The sequence below is a fragment of the Alexandromys fortis genome, unplaced genomic scaffold (genome assembly GCF_014885135.2).
Source record: "Alexandromys fortis isolate MF-2015 unplaced genomic scaffold, M_Fortis_MF-2015_v1.1 scaffold_225, whole genome shotgun sequence".
Taxonomy (NCBI): Eukaryota; Metazoa; Chordata; class Mammalia; order Rodentia; family Cricetidae; genus Alexandromys; species Alexandromys fortis.
This window is the reverse complement of record NW_026068119.1, coordinates 1255411-1276464: the sequence shown is the minus strand read 5'-3', so window position 1 is coordinate 1276464 and position 21054 is coordinate 1255411. Positions and strand designations below refer to the sequence as shown.

The 21054-nt window shown below is 45.1% G+C and overlaps 2 protein-coding genes across 5 annotated transcripts in view; one reads left to right on the top strand and one right to left on the bottom strand.

Annotated features, from left to right (window-relative positions):
* Ikbkg (inhibitor of nuclear factor kappa B kinase regulatory subunit gamma) overlaps nt 1-979 on the bottom strand; it is a 36706-nt gene extending 35727 nt beyond the window's left edge. For all 4 annotated transcript variants that reach the window (XM_050125058.1, XM_050125060.1, XM_050125061.1 and 1 more), the window contains exon 1: nt 794-979. In XM_050125058.1, coding sequence (XP_049981015.1) covers nt 794-838 — 45 coding nt within the window. In that variant the 5' untranslated portion in view covers nt 839-979. The remainder of the gene's footprint in view (nt 1-793) is intronic.
* On the top strand, nt 241-20818 carry G6pd (glucose-6-phosphate dehydrogenase). Its single transcript, XM_050125057.1, has 13 exons — nt 241-387; nt 986-1112; nt 15103-15140; nt 15243-15351; nt 15997-16214; nt 17800-17958; nt 18177-18302; nt 18564-18657; nt 18790-18976; nt 19284-19519; nt 19619-19695; nt 19802-19894; nt 19994-20818. The coding sequence occupies exons 2-13, from the start codon at nt 993-995 to the stop codon at nt 20082-20084; spliced, it is 1548 nt and encodes a 515-aa protein (XP_049981014.1). The 5' UTR covers nt 241-387; nt 986-992; the 3' UTR covers nt 20085-20818.
* The last annotated feature ends 236 nt before the right edge of the window (nt 20819-21054 follow it).

Sequence of the window (21054 nt, the reverse complement as noted above, 5' to 3'; positions counted from 1 at the left end):
CTATGCTGCTAGCGGAAATGGAGTCATACTGGAGGGCGCAGGGACACGAGGGACCACCGAAAAAACAGACCATACAGTGTGCTTGAGGTGGCGATGGGGACCCAGAAAAACTGTGCGGAGCTGCACCTATGCCAGAAAGGCATCGCTATCGCGGAGCAGGAGAAGCAAGGCTTGCAAGGGCTGCGTGCGCATTTTACTTCTACTCCTCTCCCCTCCCTCACCGATGAAGTAGTCGGAAGCTCCTCCCCTTCTGCCTCTCCTGAGGCGGGTCAGCTCAGCCAAAGCACCCGCCCTCCTGCGTTAAATGGGCCAGCGAAGAGCAGCCCCCGGAAACGAGCTGTGCACTCCAGAACTGTGAACCTGTTTGGCAGCATCAACTAAACGCAGGTAAAGGGGTGGTCTGATGGCACACCGGTGGAGGGATGTGCGCCGCGTGTCACTTTGATTCGCGCTATTTGTCATGCTTGGATATGGAAGAAAATCTACGAGGTCTTAACCTATCCCTTTGTACCCCACACTTTCCCGCATTGGGCCCATAAAAACTAGACTTTTAGAAGAGAAGGGACTTTCCGGGATCACCTAGCTTGGCTAGGAGAGAGCTGGAGCTGAACTCCATCATCTGCACAAACAAGCTCAGTTCATTGTGGTGTTTCTGACAGAGTGCGATGGCCCCAGACACAGTGCGATGCCCTGGCCGGATTTTATCTCGCTTCCCAGAGTGTATGCACTAACTGAATTACATTAGTGCTTATTGTGATTTCGTAATGTACAGCCCCCAGAGAAGACAACATACGAGGGTATGGCTGAAGCCCAGAGGCGGCAGTTTCTGACTCTGCATGTGCGAGCACACACAGCATTCCCAGTCAGCAGCTTCAGTCAGTAATCAGTCATTAGCTTGGTGAGAACCCATAGGACCCTTGGATAAGGTTAAGTTGTCAATGCTCTTCTGTTCTCCTGCATTATCAATGAGCCTTTCTTCCACCAGAAACATCATGGCAGAGCAGGTGGCCCTGAGCCGGACCCAGGTGTGTGGGATCCTGAGGGAAGAGTTGTACCAGGGCGATGCTTTCCACCAAGCTGAAACACACATATTTATCATCATGGGTGCATCGGTGAGTCTCCCCTTAGGCCCGGAGTCTGAAAAAAAAAATCAAATGTGTACCTCAACTTTCCCAGCTGACTGCTAAGGGGCCACACAGGTTCTACTAGTTTGAACTTTATGGCATATGTTCCCACCTGTGTGTCTTGATCATCATAGCAGTACCTGCTATACATCATGTACTTGTGTTGAATTTCTCACTTGCAAGGCGTTTCAGAAATCTATGCTCAGCAATTGAATGTGGACCAGACTTGAAGCATCCATGTTATAAAGCACCATCTAGCTGAACTTCTTCCTCCTGGATGGAAAAAAACTGAGGTGCAATTAGAGAATGCGCTTCAGTATTTTTTTTTTCCAAATCTGTAATTTGACAAATGTTACAGTCAATTTCAGTGAAAGGATCTGAGGTCCTGCCTCTGCCTCTTTTCTCTCTACTGAATGAAGCTCCCTAGAGACAAACACCTCCTCTTTGCCACATCTTCCAAAACCTACTTCAGATTTCTGTTAATTCCACCTGGTTTCCAATTGTCCAACTGGAACAACTACCATTGTGCTCTGTTAGGATAACCTGAAGAACAGAAGCCCAGTCAGAGGGGTGGTATTGATGGTACCCAGTGAGACTGGGACAGTTGGGGGCACCCTCTTATGTGCTATGTGGCGGGAGGGCATGTTCAGTGACCAGAGTTTGAACTCAGTTGCTTGCTTTTTAACCCTGGAATCAGCTCACCCTCGTATGACCATCTTCACTATTAACTTATTGTGTAATCTTGAGCAAGAACTTCATCAGAACTGGTGTGTTCTTGAGAAGGTAGCCACTGGCTCAGCACCTTCCATGCTCTGGGCCCCTGAATGCTGGAGGAACTCTATGGTTCTTTGTTCATACATAGCATTACCACCCACTAAGGGCTAGGGCTGTAGCTCAGTGGTAAAGTACTGACCTCTTATGCATGAGGCCCTAAGTTCAATTCCAGTACTACCAAAAAAAGGAAATCAGAACATGCCACCCCCTTTGCCAAACCTGTTCTTTGACAACCTGGTATTTCTGAGCAAAACTGGGAGTGGGAAAACTTAGAAAAGGAATGCAGAAGCAGAGGAGAAGGGCTCTGCTCCTGAAAGGGCAAGGGAAAGATACCCCAAGGCACTGTCTCCTGACTCGCTGTAACTCTTAAGACCCAAGAGAGGTACCCGGTCAGAACACACAGTACAGCAGTCCTACCCTCAGTCCTGACTGCAACCTAGTCCCCTTAAAAGAGCAATGTGTGCATGTATCAACCACAAACCTTAGTATATATGACTCTGTTAGGCCCTTCGATCTAAAGGGCCATCTGGAAGAGAAAGTAACTGAGGATGACTTCCCCTGCCCCACCCATGCTTTCATAAGCTTGCAGCCACAATAACCCAAACGGCAAAGATGGTTTCCAACTGCAGGACCTGAACTCTTAGACACCTCATTGATAGCTTGTTGTGTGACATGGAACAAATGTCTACATTTCTCTGAGCCTTAGTAGTTTTCATCTAACAAACAAGGGCCAGCTTTATCCAAGGCTGATTATGTGAGTTTTAGCCTGAAGTTGAGCAACTTCATTTCACTGCAATCAGTATGGTTCCCCTTTTACTCTCCTCTGCTCTGGGAGTGAGAACTAAGGCTTCCAGAGTAGAAATGGGAAGTGCTAGCTACAGCAGAAAGAAGGGAGTGGGGAAGAAAGAGAGGTTTGCTGAAGAGCATCATTGTTTCTCTCTGTTCCTCTCAGAGGGCCTGAGACCGACAGACCCTGTGCTGTGACAGCCTCCAGAGTATTTCCTGCTTGATTCTGAATGCACGAGGCAGGCAAGGTGCTAGCTGATCTAGGAGACCTGCAAGTTCTCCATTCATTCAATGTAGCAATCAAGTGTCTCCTGCAATCCACAACAGCCTCAGTCCCTATCCTCCTTGTGGGGACACTGTATTTTAGGAACAAACAAACCAACAGGGTTTTAGGGAGCTGTATGGGGCAAAAGTCACAAATGGGCTCTTATGTACTAAGGCCTCTGCAATACACAGGTCCCAAGTTGAGGATAAGAGGGCAATTGTCCTCTAGGTTGGGAATAAGCTCAGTGTGATTTTGAGACTAAAAGGAATCCAGTGACTGGCAGGCCCAACCCTAGGACACTGGGACACACCAGGGCAAGTTGAGCCCAAGTAGCCGTCCTCTGCCCCTTGTTTCTCCCCTTCCTTACCCAATCTTTACCCAAGTACCTAGCTTCCTACCTAGGAGCATTCTTATGCTGCCTCATTGTAGCTTCTCCTCTTTTCAAGACCCCACCCAAACAAGGAAGGAAATAAAAATCCTTACCGTCCCACTCCAGTAAACCCTGTCCTTATGGATCAGTAGGGGGAAGAAACTGTGGACCTAAAAGGGCATCTCCCCCAGCCAATAGGACCTTGGTGAGACTGGAAAGGAGTTCTTTCCCCTTATGCAGAGAAAAGGAATGGGCCTCGGGAGTCCACATGGGCAGATGTGCTTACTACAGGGTTCATCTTTATACATCAGTTTCCCCACCTAGACCGTGTGACAGCCATAGACTGTGGGTAGTCAGGGTCCATCCTGCTGACAGGCCTGTGTGAGGTGTGACCTGGCATTCCAAGCCCATCCCTCTTCTTGAGTCATTTTAGATCTGACTTCTCCCTTGGACTGGTAATATTCTTGCTGTGTCATGATGACCTTGGCATTCTCTCAAAAGCCTGGTGACTCATGGGGCCCCAGAGTATAGGAAGAAGGCCTTTTGTTAGATTTTTTTCCAGCCAAAACCTACCTCACATTTCCCCCTGTTTCATTCCAACGGCTGGAAGCCAGCTGATCTCCTTGGAGATTCAGCCCAGAACTCCACCTTGGGAAGCTGGGGCGGGGGGGGGGGGGGGGGGGGGGGCCCCCACCCCGCCCCCCGCGGGGGGGGGGGGGGGGGGGGGGGGGGGGGGTCCCTCATTCCCAACAACCCTTGCGTGTGATTTGGGTTTATAAACAAGAGGTCAAACCTCAGCTGATCACAGGTCAGTTGGTACTCAGGTCTCTTTGCCCTTATCTGGCTGGAGATCTTAATCATGCTCTAATTATCCTAAATCACCACACGTCCTAGGTGTCTCCTTCCCCTGCCATGATCCTTGGGCAATGTGAGGGGGTGGCAAAGATGAGAGACTTCCAGCTACCTCTCTAATTGCCCCCACTCCCACACATGGTAAGTTTAGATTTTAGTTCTTCTCATATCCCTTATTTAAGATGAGTTCAGTAAGAATCATGAAGCCAGCAGGACAGGCAAGGTCACCCCCATCCCTGAGAAGAATGGCTGCTCCCCCCACCCCCCGCCGGCCCCACTGTCCTTAGTCCTACCTCACCTCCCTTGAGTGACTTGAAGCCAGGCAGGTTGCCGGTTGCAGAAACCGAGGTAAAACAAGGAGAGCAGGTTCTATGTCTGGTTAATCCCAAAAGGAACAAGAACAAACAGCTCTGGGTGTGGGGCAACTGTGACTCAGCAAACCTGTCCCTTACCACCAATACATTGGCTGGAGTCTGTCCTGATTCCTCCCAGTCTGTTGGGATTTGATCATGAGCAAACACTGCCTGCTAGGAAAGGTTTGCAGGCCAGGGTTCTCATTGTTTCTTTCAGTGTCTAGTTTCCAGCAAGTCAGCTCTTTCTGGAGTGTGTGAGGCCAGGACAAAGTCCTCTGAACATGAGCAGTAACCTACATCCCACTGATGGGAGATGCCAGAGGCAGGCATTGAGAGTACCCTAAGGAACCAAGAACCATTCTCAGGGGAGATCTGGCCCAGAATGAGGCTTGTCTAAGCTGACCTTTGTGGGACCTGTAAGAGCAGCCATCTGGCACAACAGGGTAAAAGCTTTGTCCAGCAAAGTGACTTAGGGGACAGTAAGTAGGACAATCAGGTGGTCAGGCTAGGTATCACATGAGGGAATGACAGATGAGGATGCTCTAGAGCAGTAGGAGCCCAGCTGGCAACAAGTCTTAGACATTTTCCTAAAGAAAGTCATCGTAGAACATAGGGCTAGAAGGTGGCCATTGGGCTCAGACTCCCAGAAGTTTATAGGAAAGATAGCAGGTATCATATGAACCTACTCCACAGTCCTGAGCAGTTGGGAGATGTGGGCACTGAGTGGAGGGAATTGCTCCCTCAGGCCAACACAGGTTGCCAAAGTTTGGTAACCGCCCCCTGTGGAAGTTTTGGGAACCCAGTAGAACCTGGAAATGACCTGCACACATTTGCTTCCATAGACCTGTCACTCAGCAAACCTCTAAAGACAAACATTTAAGGCACTGGAAATCCCTGAGTGCCCATAACCATTCTTATCCAGAATTGCAATTTCCTATAGAAATTAATTCATCAATGCAGCCACATAGCTCAATCTCTTGTTTGTTAATATGTTACTGGGGAAATACTTCAAGGCTTCTTTCATGCTAAGCAAGTCTACCACTCAGCCTCAGCCTCCCCCACAAGCCTCTGCCCCCATTTTTTAAAACAGGCTCACTGAGTTTCCCTGGCTGGACTTGAACTTGTTATTCTGTCTCAGTTATTCTCCTCCCAAGTACTAGGATTACAGGTATATACTACTATATCTGGCTCAGTCATTTTTGAAGTTTGTATCTAAAGTTGTATTACCTCTTTAATGTTTTGATTTTGTGTTATTTATTTTATGTATATGGGTGTCTTGCCTGCATATATGTCTGCACAACTTGCATGCCTGGTGCAGTCAGGTCAAAAGAGGGCATGAGATCCCCTGAAACTAGAGTGACAGATGGTTGTGAGCCACCATATGGGTCCTGGGAATCAAACCAGGATCCTCTGAAAGAATAGCCAGTGCTTTTAACTACCAAGCCACCTCTCCAGCCCTACCTCTTCATTTTAAAAAGCTAGTCAGCATGGGTTATGTGGTATACTAGTTCACTTGTGTTGGCAGGAACTTTCCTATTGGTTATTGTACTAAAGGGGTCAGCAATTCACTTCACTTTCTGAAGGTCCCTGGTTCATGGAGCCCCGCATCTTTCCAGGTAACAGTGGGTCCATGTAAGGAGTATTGTTATGGCTGTATTCTGTGATAGCTTGTTTAAACTTAGACCAACTCCATCTGAAAACTCATACCAAACATCTGGGAAATTAGTGCCAAGATACCTTGTTAGATAGAGTGGTGTTTTGAAATTTTAATTGGATATCCCTGTAATAAAAGTTTCAACAAATTACATTTACATAAATAGTCAGGTCCTTACCACTCAGAGTTGCTTTTTCTATAGAGTGAGTTTGGATACAGATGGGACCAGTAAATCACTCCTGGTGCCACTTACTCACCTCTCCAAGTGTAGTAGCAGTACCCTGTGCAGTGTGGGTTTGCACCCATCCCATGTTCCTAATTATAGGGTTTGAGATGAAAGGGCAGATGCCCTACTCTATTCTTCAAGAGCTTAGCCATTTCAGCCCCTCCTTTTTATACCTTGTTTGGAAGGGTACAAAATGAAAGCATGTTGGGCTGTTTATGATAGGAGATTGAACTGGGTGTGCATGTTGACTTAGAGAGGAATATGGGGTCTTAAATAGATCATCTTTTAATACAATTGGATCATTTTCTCTGTAAACCCACACATGTATTCTATTGAACTTATTTCTAGGTTCTTTATAATATTAACTTCTGTAATGGTATTGTTTTAAATTGCTTATTGTGACAACTGCTTAATGTTAGTAAATAAAAGGAGTTAACTTGTATCTATTAAAATTTATAGGGGGCTGGAGAGATGGCTCAGAGGTTAAGAGCATTGCCTGCTCTTCCAAAGGTCCTGAGTTCAATTCCCAGCAACCACATGGTGGCTCACANACCTGGTCTACAAGAGCTAGTTCCAGGACAGGCTCCAAAACCACAGAGAAACCCTGTCTCAATAAAAAATAAAATAAATAAATAAATAAAGTAGCCAGACAATGGTGCCACACACCTTTAATCTCAGCACTCAGGAAGCAGAGACAGGCAGATCTCTGTGAATTTAAGGCCAGTCTGGTCTACAGAGTGAGTGCCAGGACACCCAAGACTAGGAAAAAAAAAGTTTCTTGAAAAACATAGTAGAGGCTTTTATTTAATGATTGTTTGGTTTTTTTAACTGCATACTCTCAGTGTAGTTTGTTTTGTTTTGTTGCAGTTATTTTTGAAACAGGATTTCATATAGCCAGGCTGGCCTCAAACTTGCATTGTAATGGAAGATGTCCTTTAACTTCTGATCCCCCCCTACCATGCTTGAGCTGTGGTTCTCGACCTGTGGGTCACAACAGTAACAAAATTATAGTTACGAAGTAGCAACAAAAATAACTTTACGGTTGGAGGTCACCACAACATGAGCAACTGTATTGAAGGGTCACAACATTAGAAAGGTTGAGAACTAATTGCTCTTGAGTGTGGTACCATGCCCAGGTTTTTCTTGTTTTTTTTTTTTTTTTTTTTTTTGGAGGGTTTTGTTTGTTTGTTTGGTTGGTTGGTTGGTTGTTTTGGTTGGGAGGACTTGGGCTTCATGAGACCCAGTCTCAAAACAATAAACAAAAAGTACAAGGGCTTGTAAGTAGCGTGTTTCCTTCATTTTGTGTAAATGTGGATATGTGGTACTGAGACCATAAGTAGGGGGCCAAGGAGCCTGCACTGGAGGAGTCTGTTATTCGTGGCCTTCAATCCTATCAGAATGTCCCCCAAGAACGTCTAAAATAAGCTAAGCAACAGTTCCTAACCAGGATGTAAATGTTTAGAATCTCATACAGGTAAAGTCATTTGAATCAAATGCTAGCCTGAGAGCAGAGCACAAGCACAGTGACCCAAGTTCAATATTAAAACATGCAAACACCCACATATACACATATCATACATGCACACAATAAAAAATTTTAAGTGCCCAGCTGAAGAATCAGCCCTGGTAACTCAGACCTGTAATCTCATCACTCAGAAGACTGATTTCTGAGGATTACCAAAATTCTAGTCCAGCCTAGATTACATAGTAAATTCTAAGTTAAACTAAGCTACAGTACAGAAACAACCTGTATGAAAACAAAAAGAAATGAACAAAATAACCATCCGAGTGCAGTGTTTTAAACCAGTAATCTTGGCACTATGGAAGCAGAGATAAGATCAATAGGACAAGGTCAGCCTGAACTACATTCAAGACCTTGTCTCAAAAAACTGAGGACAGAGCCAGTGAGATGGCTCAGTGGCTATAGGTACCTCTTGCCAAGACCAGTAACCCAAATTTGATCTCTGAAACCCAGATGGAAGGGAAAGAACCAACTCCCTCAACTTGCCCTCTAATCTCTGCATGCACTCCGTGGCATGTGCAGATGTGTACACACCCCACACAACACGTCAATTCATAAAATAAAATTCAAAAAAAATTTAAAAAACTAAGAGTGGCTTAGAACTTAACTAAAATTTACCTAGCATGCCCATGACTCTGGGTTAGATCCGTGGCACTGAAAAAAATAAAAGGCTAGGGGCTGGAGAGATGGCTCAGAGGTTAAGAGCATTGCCTGCTCTTCCAAAGGTCCTGAGTTCAATTCCCAGCAACCACATGGTGGCTCACAACCATCTGTAATGGGGTCTGGTGCCCTCTTCAGGCTTGCAGGCATACACACAGACAGAATATTGTATACATAATAAATAAATATTTTAAAAATTTATAGTGTTTTTTTGTGGGGTGCTGTTTGGTTTGTTAGTTTTGCAGTGCTAGGGATCAAACCCACTACCTCATGCTTGCTAAATACTTTACCACTGAACTCTATTTTTACCCCAAGATGATTATAATCTTTATTAAAAATATACATCAAAAAGAACACAGACCTTAAGGGTGCAGCTGGGCAACATTTCACAAACTTGGCACACCCTTGTAAATTTCTCCCACATTAAGAAATAGGCTGGAAAGATAACTCATTGGTTAAGTGTACTTGCTACTTTTGCTCAAATCCAAGTTTGGTTCCTAGCACCCACAACAGGCAGTTAGCAACTCCCTATAACTCCCAGTCCAGGGGATCCTGTGTCCTCTTCTGCCTTCTATAAGTGCCTGTACTAATGTGCACATGCCACCACACATACACAGAATTAAAAATAAAATAATTATTTAAATTAAAAAAGAAACAGAATTATCATCTGAAGTCCTACCACTTAGGAGGCTGAAGCAGGAGATTCACTTCAGAGAAGACTAGCCTGAGCAACATAGCAAAGCTCTTGCTTAAAACAATATAAAATATATGGTGGTATACTCCTGTAATTCTAGAGAGGTGGAAGCAGGAGGACTAGGAGTTCAAGGCCAGCCTTGGCTACATAATGAGTTTCAGGCTAGCCTAGGATACATGAAACCCATTCTCAAATCAACAACAATCAATTTTAAGTAAATAAAGCCAGGTGTACTGGTACTCACCTGTAATCACAGCTCTTAGAAGACTGAGACAAAAGGATTGCTTTGTGTTTAAGGCCAGTCTGGGCCACTTTGCAAGTCCCAAATTAAGATTACATAGCCAGATCCTGTTTCAAAACCTTCAGTAAAAATCTGTACCCAAGAAGTCTCCCAAATTCCCCTCTTTGTAGTCATTGCTTCCCAGGAGTAATATCAAACCTCCTCTCTACCTTTTGCTCAATTTTTACCCTCTTTTCTGAGTACACATTATAATGCATAAATGGTAGCTGTGCTGGTAATGGCCTAATCTAGAACATTTCTGTCTCCCCACACAATTCTTGGGTACCCTTGCTAGCTAGTTTTTTTTTTTGTCTAGATTCTGTGGTCTAGCATAAAGTATGTGAGATTTGCCAACACTGTTTGGAATGGTAGCTCATTCCTGAGTAGCTGAATACAGATATACAGTTTTTCTATCTGTGTGCTGGTTGATTTGAGCATCTCTGGACTCCGTTGTTGTTGTTGTTGTTGTTTGAGATAGGGTTTCTCTGTGTAACACTGGCTGTACTGGAACTCAATCTGTAGACCGGGCTGGCCTCAAACTCACAGAGATTCACCTGCCTCTGTCTCACGAGTACTGGGATTAAAGGTGTGTGCCACCACCACCCGGGTCCAGGCTATTTTAAATTAAAGTTGCCATGACCATTCTTGCACAGATCTTTGGGTGGCTGGCTGCCTGCTTTTTTCTCTAGGGTAACATTTAGTAGAGTAATGGTGGGTCATAAGATAGGCTGCCAGAATGTTTTAGATTGAACTATTGCACATTTCTACCCACAGTCTGTGAGTTCCATACCAACAGTTCGATTTTGCAGGGGAGGGAGTTCTGTTTGACACGGGGGTCCCATATAGCTCAGGTTTGCCTGGAACTATGTTGCCCGGGCTAGCCTTTTACTCATGAAGTTCCTCCTGGTTCTTGTAAGTATGTACCAACATATCCAACTATTATCAACTACAACCATTCTAATGAGTATGAAGTGGTGTCTTATTCAATTTGTATTTTCTGTCACCTGATGATCTTGAACACTTTCCATGTATTATTTAATGGCCATTCATTTTCTTTCTGGTGAAATATCTGGCCAAACCCTTTACCCATTTTAGCTAGATTGTTTTATAGTGTGTCATAGAAGCTATTTAGATATTCTGAATACAGATAAATTTATTAAATACTATCTCTAGGGCTGCATCTTATCTTTTTGGTGGTAGGAATTATACTCAGGGCCCTGCACATGCTAAACACATGCCCTACCACTGAGGCTGTAATGCCAGGCTTGCCTACCTATTTCTCTTTCTTCTTTCTTTTCTTTGTTTTATAATACTGGAGACTGAACCTAGAGTTTCACACATGCCTTTCATATTTTCATCACTCTCCTCTCATCTCTCCCTTCTCTCTGTGCAAACCTTGAATGCAAGTATCTAAGGATAACTCTGAAGTCCTTATCCTCCTCCTACCTCCACTTCTAGAGTACTATGATTACAGGCTGCAGTACAGTGCTGGCTTATGATTATTCTTTATATCCTAAGAAATAACTACCTACTCCTATCACTTTTTTTAATCTAGCAACTTGGCCAAACCCTCATTAGCTCTAATAATTACACTGTAGGTTGATTTAAGGTATTTTTAAATAAATAGCTATCATTAATAATAACAGGTTTTTGTCTTTTTTCCAAACCTTATGCCATTTTCATTTTCTTGTCTTATGATACTAGCAAGGGCTTCTAGTTAGAGACTAACTAAGGAAGCAATATCAGGCATTTAGATTCTCCTTATAGACACCCAGATAATCATATTTACAGAAAGATTTAACTGAGGAAGGGAGACCTACCATGAATGTTCATGGCGCACCCTATTGGTTGGTATCCCTGACTGAACAAAAGGAAAACAAAGGAAAGTGAGCTGAGTATCCAGATTCATCTCTTTGCTTCTTGACTATTGACACAAAGTACTTCACACCCCTATCACCATGTCTTCCCTGACATGACAAACTAGACCCTCAAACTGTGAGCCTGAATGAACTCTTCATCCCTCTAGTTACTTTCTGTCAGGTATTTCGTCACAGCAACAAGAAAAGTAACCAATACCCCATCGTGTATGGTGTTCTTAGGGTGTTTGATAGATGTCCAAAATCAGATTAAAGCGATCCCTTCCCTCTTTGATAAAAATATTTTTTAAATAGAATTTTTTCTAGACCCCTTTATCTGCATTTGTTGAACTTAACAGAGTTGCTATAGTTAAATCATTACACAGAATTAGGTGAAGATTTCTCCAAAGGCCTAATTGTGCAGACCTCAAATCCCAGCTACTCAGAACTCTGGGACAGCATTCAAATCCAACATGGACTACAGAGTAACTTCCAGGCCAACCTGAGTAAGTTATTGTCTCAAGAAATGTTTTAGATAGGCATGGTGGTACATGCCTTTACTCCCTGGAGGTAGAGGCAGGTAAATTTCTGTGAAATTGAGGCCAGCCTGTTCTACATAGCAAAGTCAACCAGGGCTAAGCAGTAGAAGCCTATCTCAAAAAATAAATAAATAAATAAATAAATAAATAAATAAATAAATAAATAAAGATCTAGGACTATCCTAGTTAGAGTTACTATTGCTGTGATAAACCACCATGAAAGCTGGGGAGGAAAGGGTTTATTTACACTTCCATATCATAGTCCATCACTGAAGGAAGTCAGGACAGGAACTCAAACAGGATAGAAACCTGGAGGCAGGAACTGATGCAGAGGCTATGGAGAGGTGCTGCTTACTGGCTTGCTCCTCATGGCTTGCTCCGCCTAATCTCGTATAGGATCCAGAACTACTAGCCCAGAGGTGGCCTACCAACAATGGGCTGGGCCCTTTAAATCAATCACAAAGAAAATGTCCCACAGGCTTACCTATAGACTGATCTTATGGAAGCATGTTCTCAATTAAGGCTCCCTGCTCCCTCTTTTCTAATGACTCTAGCTTGTGTCAAGTTGACATAAAAACTAGCCAAGATAGGGACTATAGCTCAGTAGTTGAGTACTTGTCTAGCATGATTGAGTCCCCGAGTTTAATCACCAGCACTACAAACACACACATGAACACACAATGACTTTTTACAATTTTTCATTTAATTTCTCTCGGGGGGGGGGCTTTTTGTTTGCTTTGGTTTGGGAGTTTGGGGGTGAGGTTGTTTGTTTGTTTGTGTGAAACAGTTTCTCCGTATAATAGCTCTGGCTATCCTAGAACTCACTCTGTAGATCAGGCTGGCCTCAAACTCAAATATCTGTTTGGCTAGCTGGCATTGAGCTTCAAGAATCTGCTGTCCCCACCCCTCAGCTCTAGGGTCACAGATGCGCACTTCCCTGCCCAGCTTTTCACATAGGTTCTGGGGATCCAGACTTACTTGGGTCCTGGTCTACATAGTGAGTTCCAGGACAACCAGGGCTATGTAGAGAGACCTTGTCTCAAAAAAAAAAAAAATCAATCAATAAGTAGAAAGACTTTTGCATCTGCCTTTGTCATCAAGTTGTAGAACTAAGGTTCTCAACTTAGCTTTAGGAATACTCCCCTTTTCTTTTGTCCTCAGGGGAAATTTGCTTCAGACTCAAATTCTCACTTCCTTGATTTTGATAGAAGCCACTGGCAATGCTATCCAGGTCAGGGGTTGTCTTTGTAGTCATTGCCTTTGCTCCATTATTTGGTAGGTTGAATTTTTTTCCAGACATTTCTCCCTCTTGCTGAGCATGGTGGCACATGTTTGTAATCCCAGTACAAAGAAGGCTAAAACAAGAGTTTGAGGCTAGCCAGGACTACATACTAAATTTAAGACCAATAGGACAGGGCAAGGTAGCACCTATCTTTAATCCCAGCACTGGGAGATTTCTGAATCCAAGGCCAGCCTGGTCTACAAAATTTGCCCCAGGACAGCCAGGGCTACACAAAGAAACCCTGATTTGGGGGAAGAACAACCGGGGTTACATGGCAAAACCCTGTCTCAAAAAATAATAATAAAGCTGGGCAGTGGTGACACACATCTTAATCCCAGCACTTAGGGGACAGAAGCAGGTGGATCTCTGTGAGTTTAAGGTCAGCCTGGTCTACACAGTGAGTTCCAGGACAGACCGGGTTGTTACACAGAGAAACCCTGTCTCGAAAAACCAAAATTAATAATAATAATAATAACAATAACAATAATTCTCTATCATTCTAAATTGTAAGGTTTTGGTTGGTTTTGTTGTGGTGGTTTGGTTTGGATTTTTGTTGGTTGTGTTGTTGTTTTGGTTTTTGTTTTTTGAGACAGGGATAGGGTCTTATGGTATATACCTCAGGCTAGCTTTGAAGTCCTGATCCTCCTGCTCCAACCACACAAATACCAGGATTACAGACCTATGCCACCAAGCCCAGTTTTCCTTTTTTGTTTGTTTTGTGTTTGTTGTTGTTTGATTTGGTGCTTGGGGAAGTTGGTTTTACTTTGGTTTGGTTTTTTAATAGTTCTTAATTTATTCTTTGAGAATTTCATACATGTATATAAAATATTTAAAGTATATCCACCCTCCATTCTCCCTCTAACTCCTTCTGGACCCCCTTCCCCCTCACCCTCCCAACTTTTCTTTTTTTATAACCCACTAAATGCAATTAGTGTTTCATCATCCACTCCTTAAGCAACCAGAAGCCACACCCATGAAGAAAAATTAAACTCCCCAGCAACCATCAGCTGCCAGTAGATCCTAACCTAGGGGTAGGAGCTTATGAACCCTCCCCGCCACACACACTCACACACTCCATATAGGCATGTTGACTGGCTTGATCTTGTACAAATATTGTACAAGCAACCACAGCTGCTGTGACTTCTTCATGTGTGCCACAGCTATGTCATATTCAGAAGACAGCAATTCACAGCTCTCCTCCCCATCCTCTAGCACTCTTTTATTAGTTTTCTATTCTATTTCAGTTTGTTTGTTTTTTAGTTCAGAGATAGAAATGAGAATCTGCACCTTCTCCAAAATCACTGAGCATCATCCCTGGTCCAATTTTTTATTGTATTTTTTTTCATTTCTTCCTTATAAATTTTTTTATTGTCTTAAAATTCTGATTTGGAGGAGAACTTTTGGAACAATTTCTCCCTATATGTTGGAAAGTTGTATGCCATCAAATCTGGTCTTTATATTGAGAAGACCTCACTGCATCATGAAGCCCGGCTTGCTGTCATTTTTCTAACTTCATTAATTGAATGCCCATCTAATTACTTTGTAGCCTCTTTTATGCTAATGTGACATCTGTAATATCTCACAGGTTTTATTTTTGTTGAATGTGCTGCCTTTATCATCCTTAAGTTCTAATGAACTCAATGTCTGGGTTTTCATTTTGAACCCGGCAGACTCATCTATCTATTCACCTGTATTGCTACAAGGCTGGGGCAGGCTTGACTCTCTGAGTTCCTCTGATGATATATGGGGGCATAGTAGATCTATTTGTAGCTGAGTGGTAACCCTAAATGAGGACCCAGATCACCAGTGGTAGGGAATGATCAAGGTCATGTCAGTTCTTTCTGACCACGTTTCCTCTGCTGCAGGGTGACCTGGCCAAGAAGAAGATCTATCCCACCATCTGGTAGGTATATGTCTACACTACGCCCCAAAAAAACCTCTACTAGGGACAGGCCTTGTCCTTCCCTACCCAGCCTGAAAACAGTCTTATTGTACGTACCCTCAGGTGGCTGTTCCGGGATGGCCTTCTACCCGAAGACACCTTCATTGTGGGCTATGCCCGTTCCCGTCTCACAGTGGATGACATCCGCAAGCAGAGTGAGCCCTTCTTTAAAGTGAGTGACATTGGAGTATACCAGAGCCTAACCCACAGCAAGACTAGCTCAAGGCAGCCCGTGAGGAGACATGTCCCATTCCTATCATAAGCAAAACTTCCTTTCCCACTTCTCACCTGACTGAGAAACAGGGCCACCCAGAACACTCAAGATCTGTTTCCCAGCTCCACTATGACCCAGCCTCTCTGGTTCTATCCTGCTGTCCTCTGGTGCCACATTGGGTCAGGCCAGCAGCTGGTAAATGAGCCATGTTGGCATTTTCTCAGCACCTATGGTTTGCTGCTCATAATTTTGAAGAGACATCCTTCCAACATTCTTTTCTCTCAGGTCATAGTTTCCTGAAATCAGATTTCGGTTCTAGGCATGAGGACCCTGAGGATATGTAAACTATACCAGTGATTTGCACCACCAGCATACAGTAGTATTCCTGCTGTATGCCTCAACTTCTTCCCCATGGGTGTACAAAGTTAGCAAGATGGATGAAGGAAACTCTTGTACTTGTGGAGTCAGGACAGTTGACTCAAGGGAAACCCAACTTAGCTGTGGAGTAAGACATTGTAGAAAAATGAGATGCTTCACTCCTTTCGGGCAGAACAAGTGTAGACTCTGAGAGAAGCAGAGCTGACATTTGTCTGTCTCTCCCAGGCCACCCCAGAAGAAAAACCCAAGCTGGAGGAGTTCTTTTCCCGTAACTCCTATGTGGCTGGCCAGTATGATGATCCAGCCTCCTACAAGCACCTCAATAGCCATATGAATGCCCTGCCCCAGGGGATGCAGGCCAACCGCCTATTCTACCTGGCCTTGCCCCCCACAGTCTATGAAGCTGTCACCAAGAACATTCAAGAGACCTGCATGAGTCAGACGTAAGGCCTATCTTTCTCTCCTTGTTTCTGTTTGTTTGCTTTTGCTTCTGCTACTCAGGTCAAGCCAGTCTAAGCAAGCTGAAAAGCTGAATGCCTCCTGTTTGCTGTCTAGATGGATTAGCATTCCAAAAAAAGGAACAAGCTATAAGTACTGGATTTTTCTAACAGCCTTTTATTACCACATATACTTAACTGGGCAGCTTCTAGCAACAGTTCCCACCATGACCACTAGATGACAGTGTTGCTACACAGAACAGCTACTATGCGGTATTTCTCCCCACCACGTGCGTGCGTGCGTGCGTGTGGGTGTGGGTGTGGGTGTGTTTCAGAATCCCCAGCAGACTACTGCACACTAAATACCGTCTTTCTCTTGCTCCTGATTTTGAATTTAGAAAACTTTAGTACTCTGTTATGAGCTGCAAAGAAAAGAACCTGTTCTTTTAAAATCAATGAAAATCTGGGCAAGGTGACTCACACATTATAATCCCAGCACTGTGGAGACTTAGGCAAGAGGAGTACTTGTAGTTCAAGACTAATCTGAAATTCAGAATGAAACTGTCTCAAAGAACAACACAAAAATTTAAGGAAGGTATACTACTGGTACACACTTGTAATCCCAGTAGTCAGGATACAGGAGGATCACTATGTAGTCAAGGCTAGCATGAACTACATAGTGAACTTAAAGTTAGCCTAGTCTTTATATTAAGAGCCTGTCTCAAAAAGAAAAAAAAGTTACTTTAGAAACTAAATAAAACCAATAGAAGTCAGTTGCACTGAGCCATGACTATAGTCCCAGGTACTCAAGGGATGATGCAGACTACCCAAGAGTTTCAAGCCAACCTGAGTAACATTGCATGACTTCATCTCAAGAATATAAAACCAGTGTCTAGAAAGAGACTCAGTGGTTAAGAGCACTGATTGCTCTTTCAGAGATCTTGAGTTCAATTCCCAGCAGCCACGTGGTGGCTCACATCTGTTATATAAGATCCGATGCCCTCTTCTGGCGTGAAGATGTACATGAAGACAGAGTACTTGTATACAGTAAATAAATAAATAAGACCAATGAGGGTAGCCAGACATAATGGCACATGCCTGTGATCCCAGCTCTTAGGAAATGGAGACAGGAGAATCAGGAGTCTAAGGTCATCCTTGACTTCATAGCAAGTTCTAGGCTAGCCTTAGATACATGAGATCCTATCCCAAACTAATTAAAGTAAAACTAGTAAGGAAGCTGTGTCCTTGATGTCCTATCTGCCTACTTTTCTGTTGGCTGCTGGGCTACTTCTGACCCCCTGAGGATCTAACATGGGGAAAGAGGAAACAAAGCCACCCAGTCATGCTACACTAGCACCAAGGGGAGCAAAACCCAGAAACTGATCCAGTCCTCAGCATGTTGGCAGGAAGGCTTCTAAGACAGTCAGTGCAGGGTAAGAATCAGTAGCAGTCAGCAGAGCTTCCCTGGGTCACCTGAGAATACAATGTGGATGAAAGCCCTGCTCCCTGGGGTAAGGGTCAGAGTGACATGGCCCTGGGCTTATTCCTGGGGAAAGGTTTGGGAAATAACATGACTGGGGGCTCCCGGCAGAGGCTGGAACCGCATCATAGTGGAGAAGCCCTTCGGGAGAGACCTGCAGAGCTCCAACCAGCTGTCGAACCACATCTCCTCTCTGTTCCGTGAGGACCAGATCTACCGCATTGACCACTACCTGGGCAAGGAGATGGTCCAGAATCTCATGGTGCTGAGGTGCAAAGGGGACAGGGTGGAAAAGGACCAGGGCAAGGGTGGCAATGTGAGGAACCCCTCCTGCCCCACTGCCCCAAAAACAGATTCTTCAAAGATGCCAGCCAGGGTACTAGACTCTAGCTTGCCTCAGATGCAACTACTATACTGTAGAATCCCAAGGGTAGATGGGCTCTTCCATAATGTCTCCCATGCTAGCCTCTCTCCTGTACCTCCTACAGATTTGCCAACAGGATCTTTGGTCCTATCTGGAACCGAGACAACATTGCCTGTGTGATACTCACATTTAAAGAGCCCTTTGGTACTGAGGGTCGTGGAGGCTACTTTGATGAATTTGGGATCATCAGGTAAGAACCCATATCCCTCCCTAACTCAGTTAAACCTCATCCCCTAAGGGCTAGTATTTAACCCATTCAGCTAAACCTCAAGGTCAGTGTCTACTTCCTTGCCTTAGACGTGTAAGACACTACAGATAAAGAAGCAAGGTTTTCCAGCTTGTCACTAGAAAGCCTTGTTTAGTAACCCTAGTGCCCCTAGAACTTGGTCATCCATTTGTTCCCATGCTGGAAGTGGCACTTGACCAGAGTATCTGCTTCTTCTGATACTAGGGATGTTATGCAGAACCACCTCCTACAGATGTTGTGTCTGGTGGCCATGGAAAAGCCTGCCTCCACAGATTCAGATGATGTCCGTGATGAGAAGGTAGGTAGAGAGGCATGTCCACCAGGTCCCCAGAAGTTATATCCCATGGCAGGCCACTCTATGACAAGGCACTGGGCTCATGTCCATTTCCCTACAACTGAGGGGCCCATTCTGCATTGGTTTGTCTCCCAGGTCAAAGTGTTGAAATGTATCTCAGAGGTGGAGACCAACAATGTTGTCCTTGGCCAGTATGTGGGGAACCCCAATGGAGAAGGAGAAGCGACCAATGGGTACTTAGATGATCCCACAGTGCCCCGTGGGTCCACCACTGCCACCTTTGCAGCAGCTGTCCTCTATGTGGAGAACGAGCGGTGGGATGGTAGGTGACACCTCTAGGACCCAGAAAAGTGGTGCTTGATGTACCCTCAAAGATACACTTACTAGCATGGTCAGATACATGGTGCTAAGTGGTAAGGGATGCTGGAGAGGAGGGCTGGCACAAGTGGAACACTACCCTAGCCATACTTATCCCTCATATACACATTCACACATTTGCACAGGCACAGTGATCTCCCCCTCTCTCTCCCTTTCTCCCCCTCCCCCCCCTCAAACACACATACACACACACACACACACAGCACAAGACTGTAGGAAAGCCAGTCCCTGAGGCCAGCCCTGCCCTGTAGGGGTACCGTTCATCCTGCGCTGTGGCAAAGCTCTGAATGAGCGTAAGGCTGAGGTGAGACTGCAGTTCCGCGATGTGGCAGGCGACATCTTCCACCAGCAGTGCAAGCGTAACGAGCTGGTGATCCGTGTGCAGCCCAATGAGGCTGTATACACCAAGATGATGACCAAGAAGCCTGGCATGTTCTTCAACCCTGAGGAATCAGAGCTGGACTTGACCTATGGCAACAGATACAAGGTTCCCACAGGGAGGACCATCTGGGCAAGGCCCTAAGGGAGGCCATGGGTGGCCAAATACAGTGGCATCAGCAACATTCCCCCTTCCCCAACCCTGCAGAATGTGAAGCTCCCTGATGCCTATGAACGCCTCATCCTGGATGTCTTCTGTGGGAGTCAGATGCACTTTGTCCGCAGGTGAGGAAACCCCTCCCCAAAGTCTAATACACTCAGGCAAGAGAGGTGGCCTCTTCTCCCTCCCTCCCTATGTGTCTCTGCTCCATCATACACTGTATCCCTTCAGTGATGAACTCAGGGAAGCCTGGCGGATCTTCACACCACTGCTGCACAAGATTGATCGAGAGAAGCCCCAGCCCATTCCCTATGTTTATGGCAGGTAAGGGAAGGATGGGAGCTAAGGGAGCCAAGCCAAATGAAGCAGGACAGTGGGAATTAGCAAGGAAAAGGGTCACTCATGTTTCCCTTTGCCTCCCAGCCGTGGCCCCACAGAGGCAGATGAACTGATGAAGAGAGTGGGCTTCCAGTATGAGGGCACCTACAAGTGGGTGAACCCTCACAAGCTCTGAGCCTTGGGAACGTACACCATCGGCACTCTGCCCCTTTTGACCACCCCTCTGTGTCTGTCCTTCCTATCACCTAGCCCTATATTGGAAGGACTTTGGGACCATAGACCTTAGCCAAACATTCCAGTCCCTGGGCTCAGGCCACCACTCTCTATCCTATGCTGCTGCCGCCCCTGCCACCGCCATCACTGCTGCTGCTGCCACTGCCACCACCACCGAGCCCAGCTACATTCCTCAGCCACCAAGTGTTCAAAACTCACTGTAATGCTTTCAGAGCCACCATTGGCCCTATCTGAGCCACCCGTCTCTCCACAAGACCTGAATCATCTCCTCCCCTTACTCCAGCCCCTGCAAAAGGAAGAACAGTCTATCAGTCTGTCCCTAGACTCTTCAAGATAGGAGTTAGAAACAATGGGGGAAGAGCCTTGAGCCTCAGAGGGATAATGACCATACCACACTCCCTAGTGTCTATGGGCAAACTCCTCAAAACTTGAAGGAAGTGGTCAAGAATACCCATGTGAGAGGATCTGCCCATGGTCACTTAACATTCCTCCTTACCAGCTGGAAAAGACCTCATACTGCCTAGCAACATTTCGGGGCCCTAGATATCCCCTAACCAACTCCATACCCCATGGTTGTTCTCATCCCACCCACAGGCAGCCTTCTCACCAAAGGAAGGCAGAAGTAGCAGCTAGGATTTCCCTACCCCAACCTTGCCATTAAATCTTCAAACAGTTTTACCTGTCCCCTTTGTCATTTCTGCTCCACCATCCAGGATCATTAGTGTTCTATAAAGGAACAGAATCGATTAAAATATATGTATTTGAGTTGCTCACAAGTTGCAGTTCAAGTAGTCCAACAATGCTGTTTTCTGATAGAAAGGCCAAGGATCCTGTAGCTGTTCAGTCTGTGAGACTGGATATCTCAACAGCCCCAATCTCATGCTGGAGTCCCAGTTTTCAGTCTAGGTTGG

What these genes read in the sequence shown, in the direction of transcription:
- G6pd (XM_050125057.1), top strand. Translation starts at nt 993, where the DNA reads ATGGCAGAGCAGGTGGCCCTGAGCCGGACCCAGGTGTGTGGGATCCTG. An exon ending in GAGACCTGCATGAGTCAGAC is followed by an intron (nt 16,215 to 17,799) that starts GTAAGGCCTATC and finishes GGCTCCCGGCAG; the next exon opens with AGGCTGGAACCGCATCATAG. An exon ending in CAGATGCACTTTGTCCGCAG is followed by an intron (nt 19,696 to 19,801) that starts GTGAGGAAACCC and finishes GTATCCCTTCAG; the next exon opens with TGATGAACTCAGGGAAGCCT.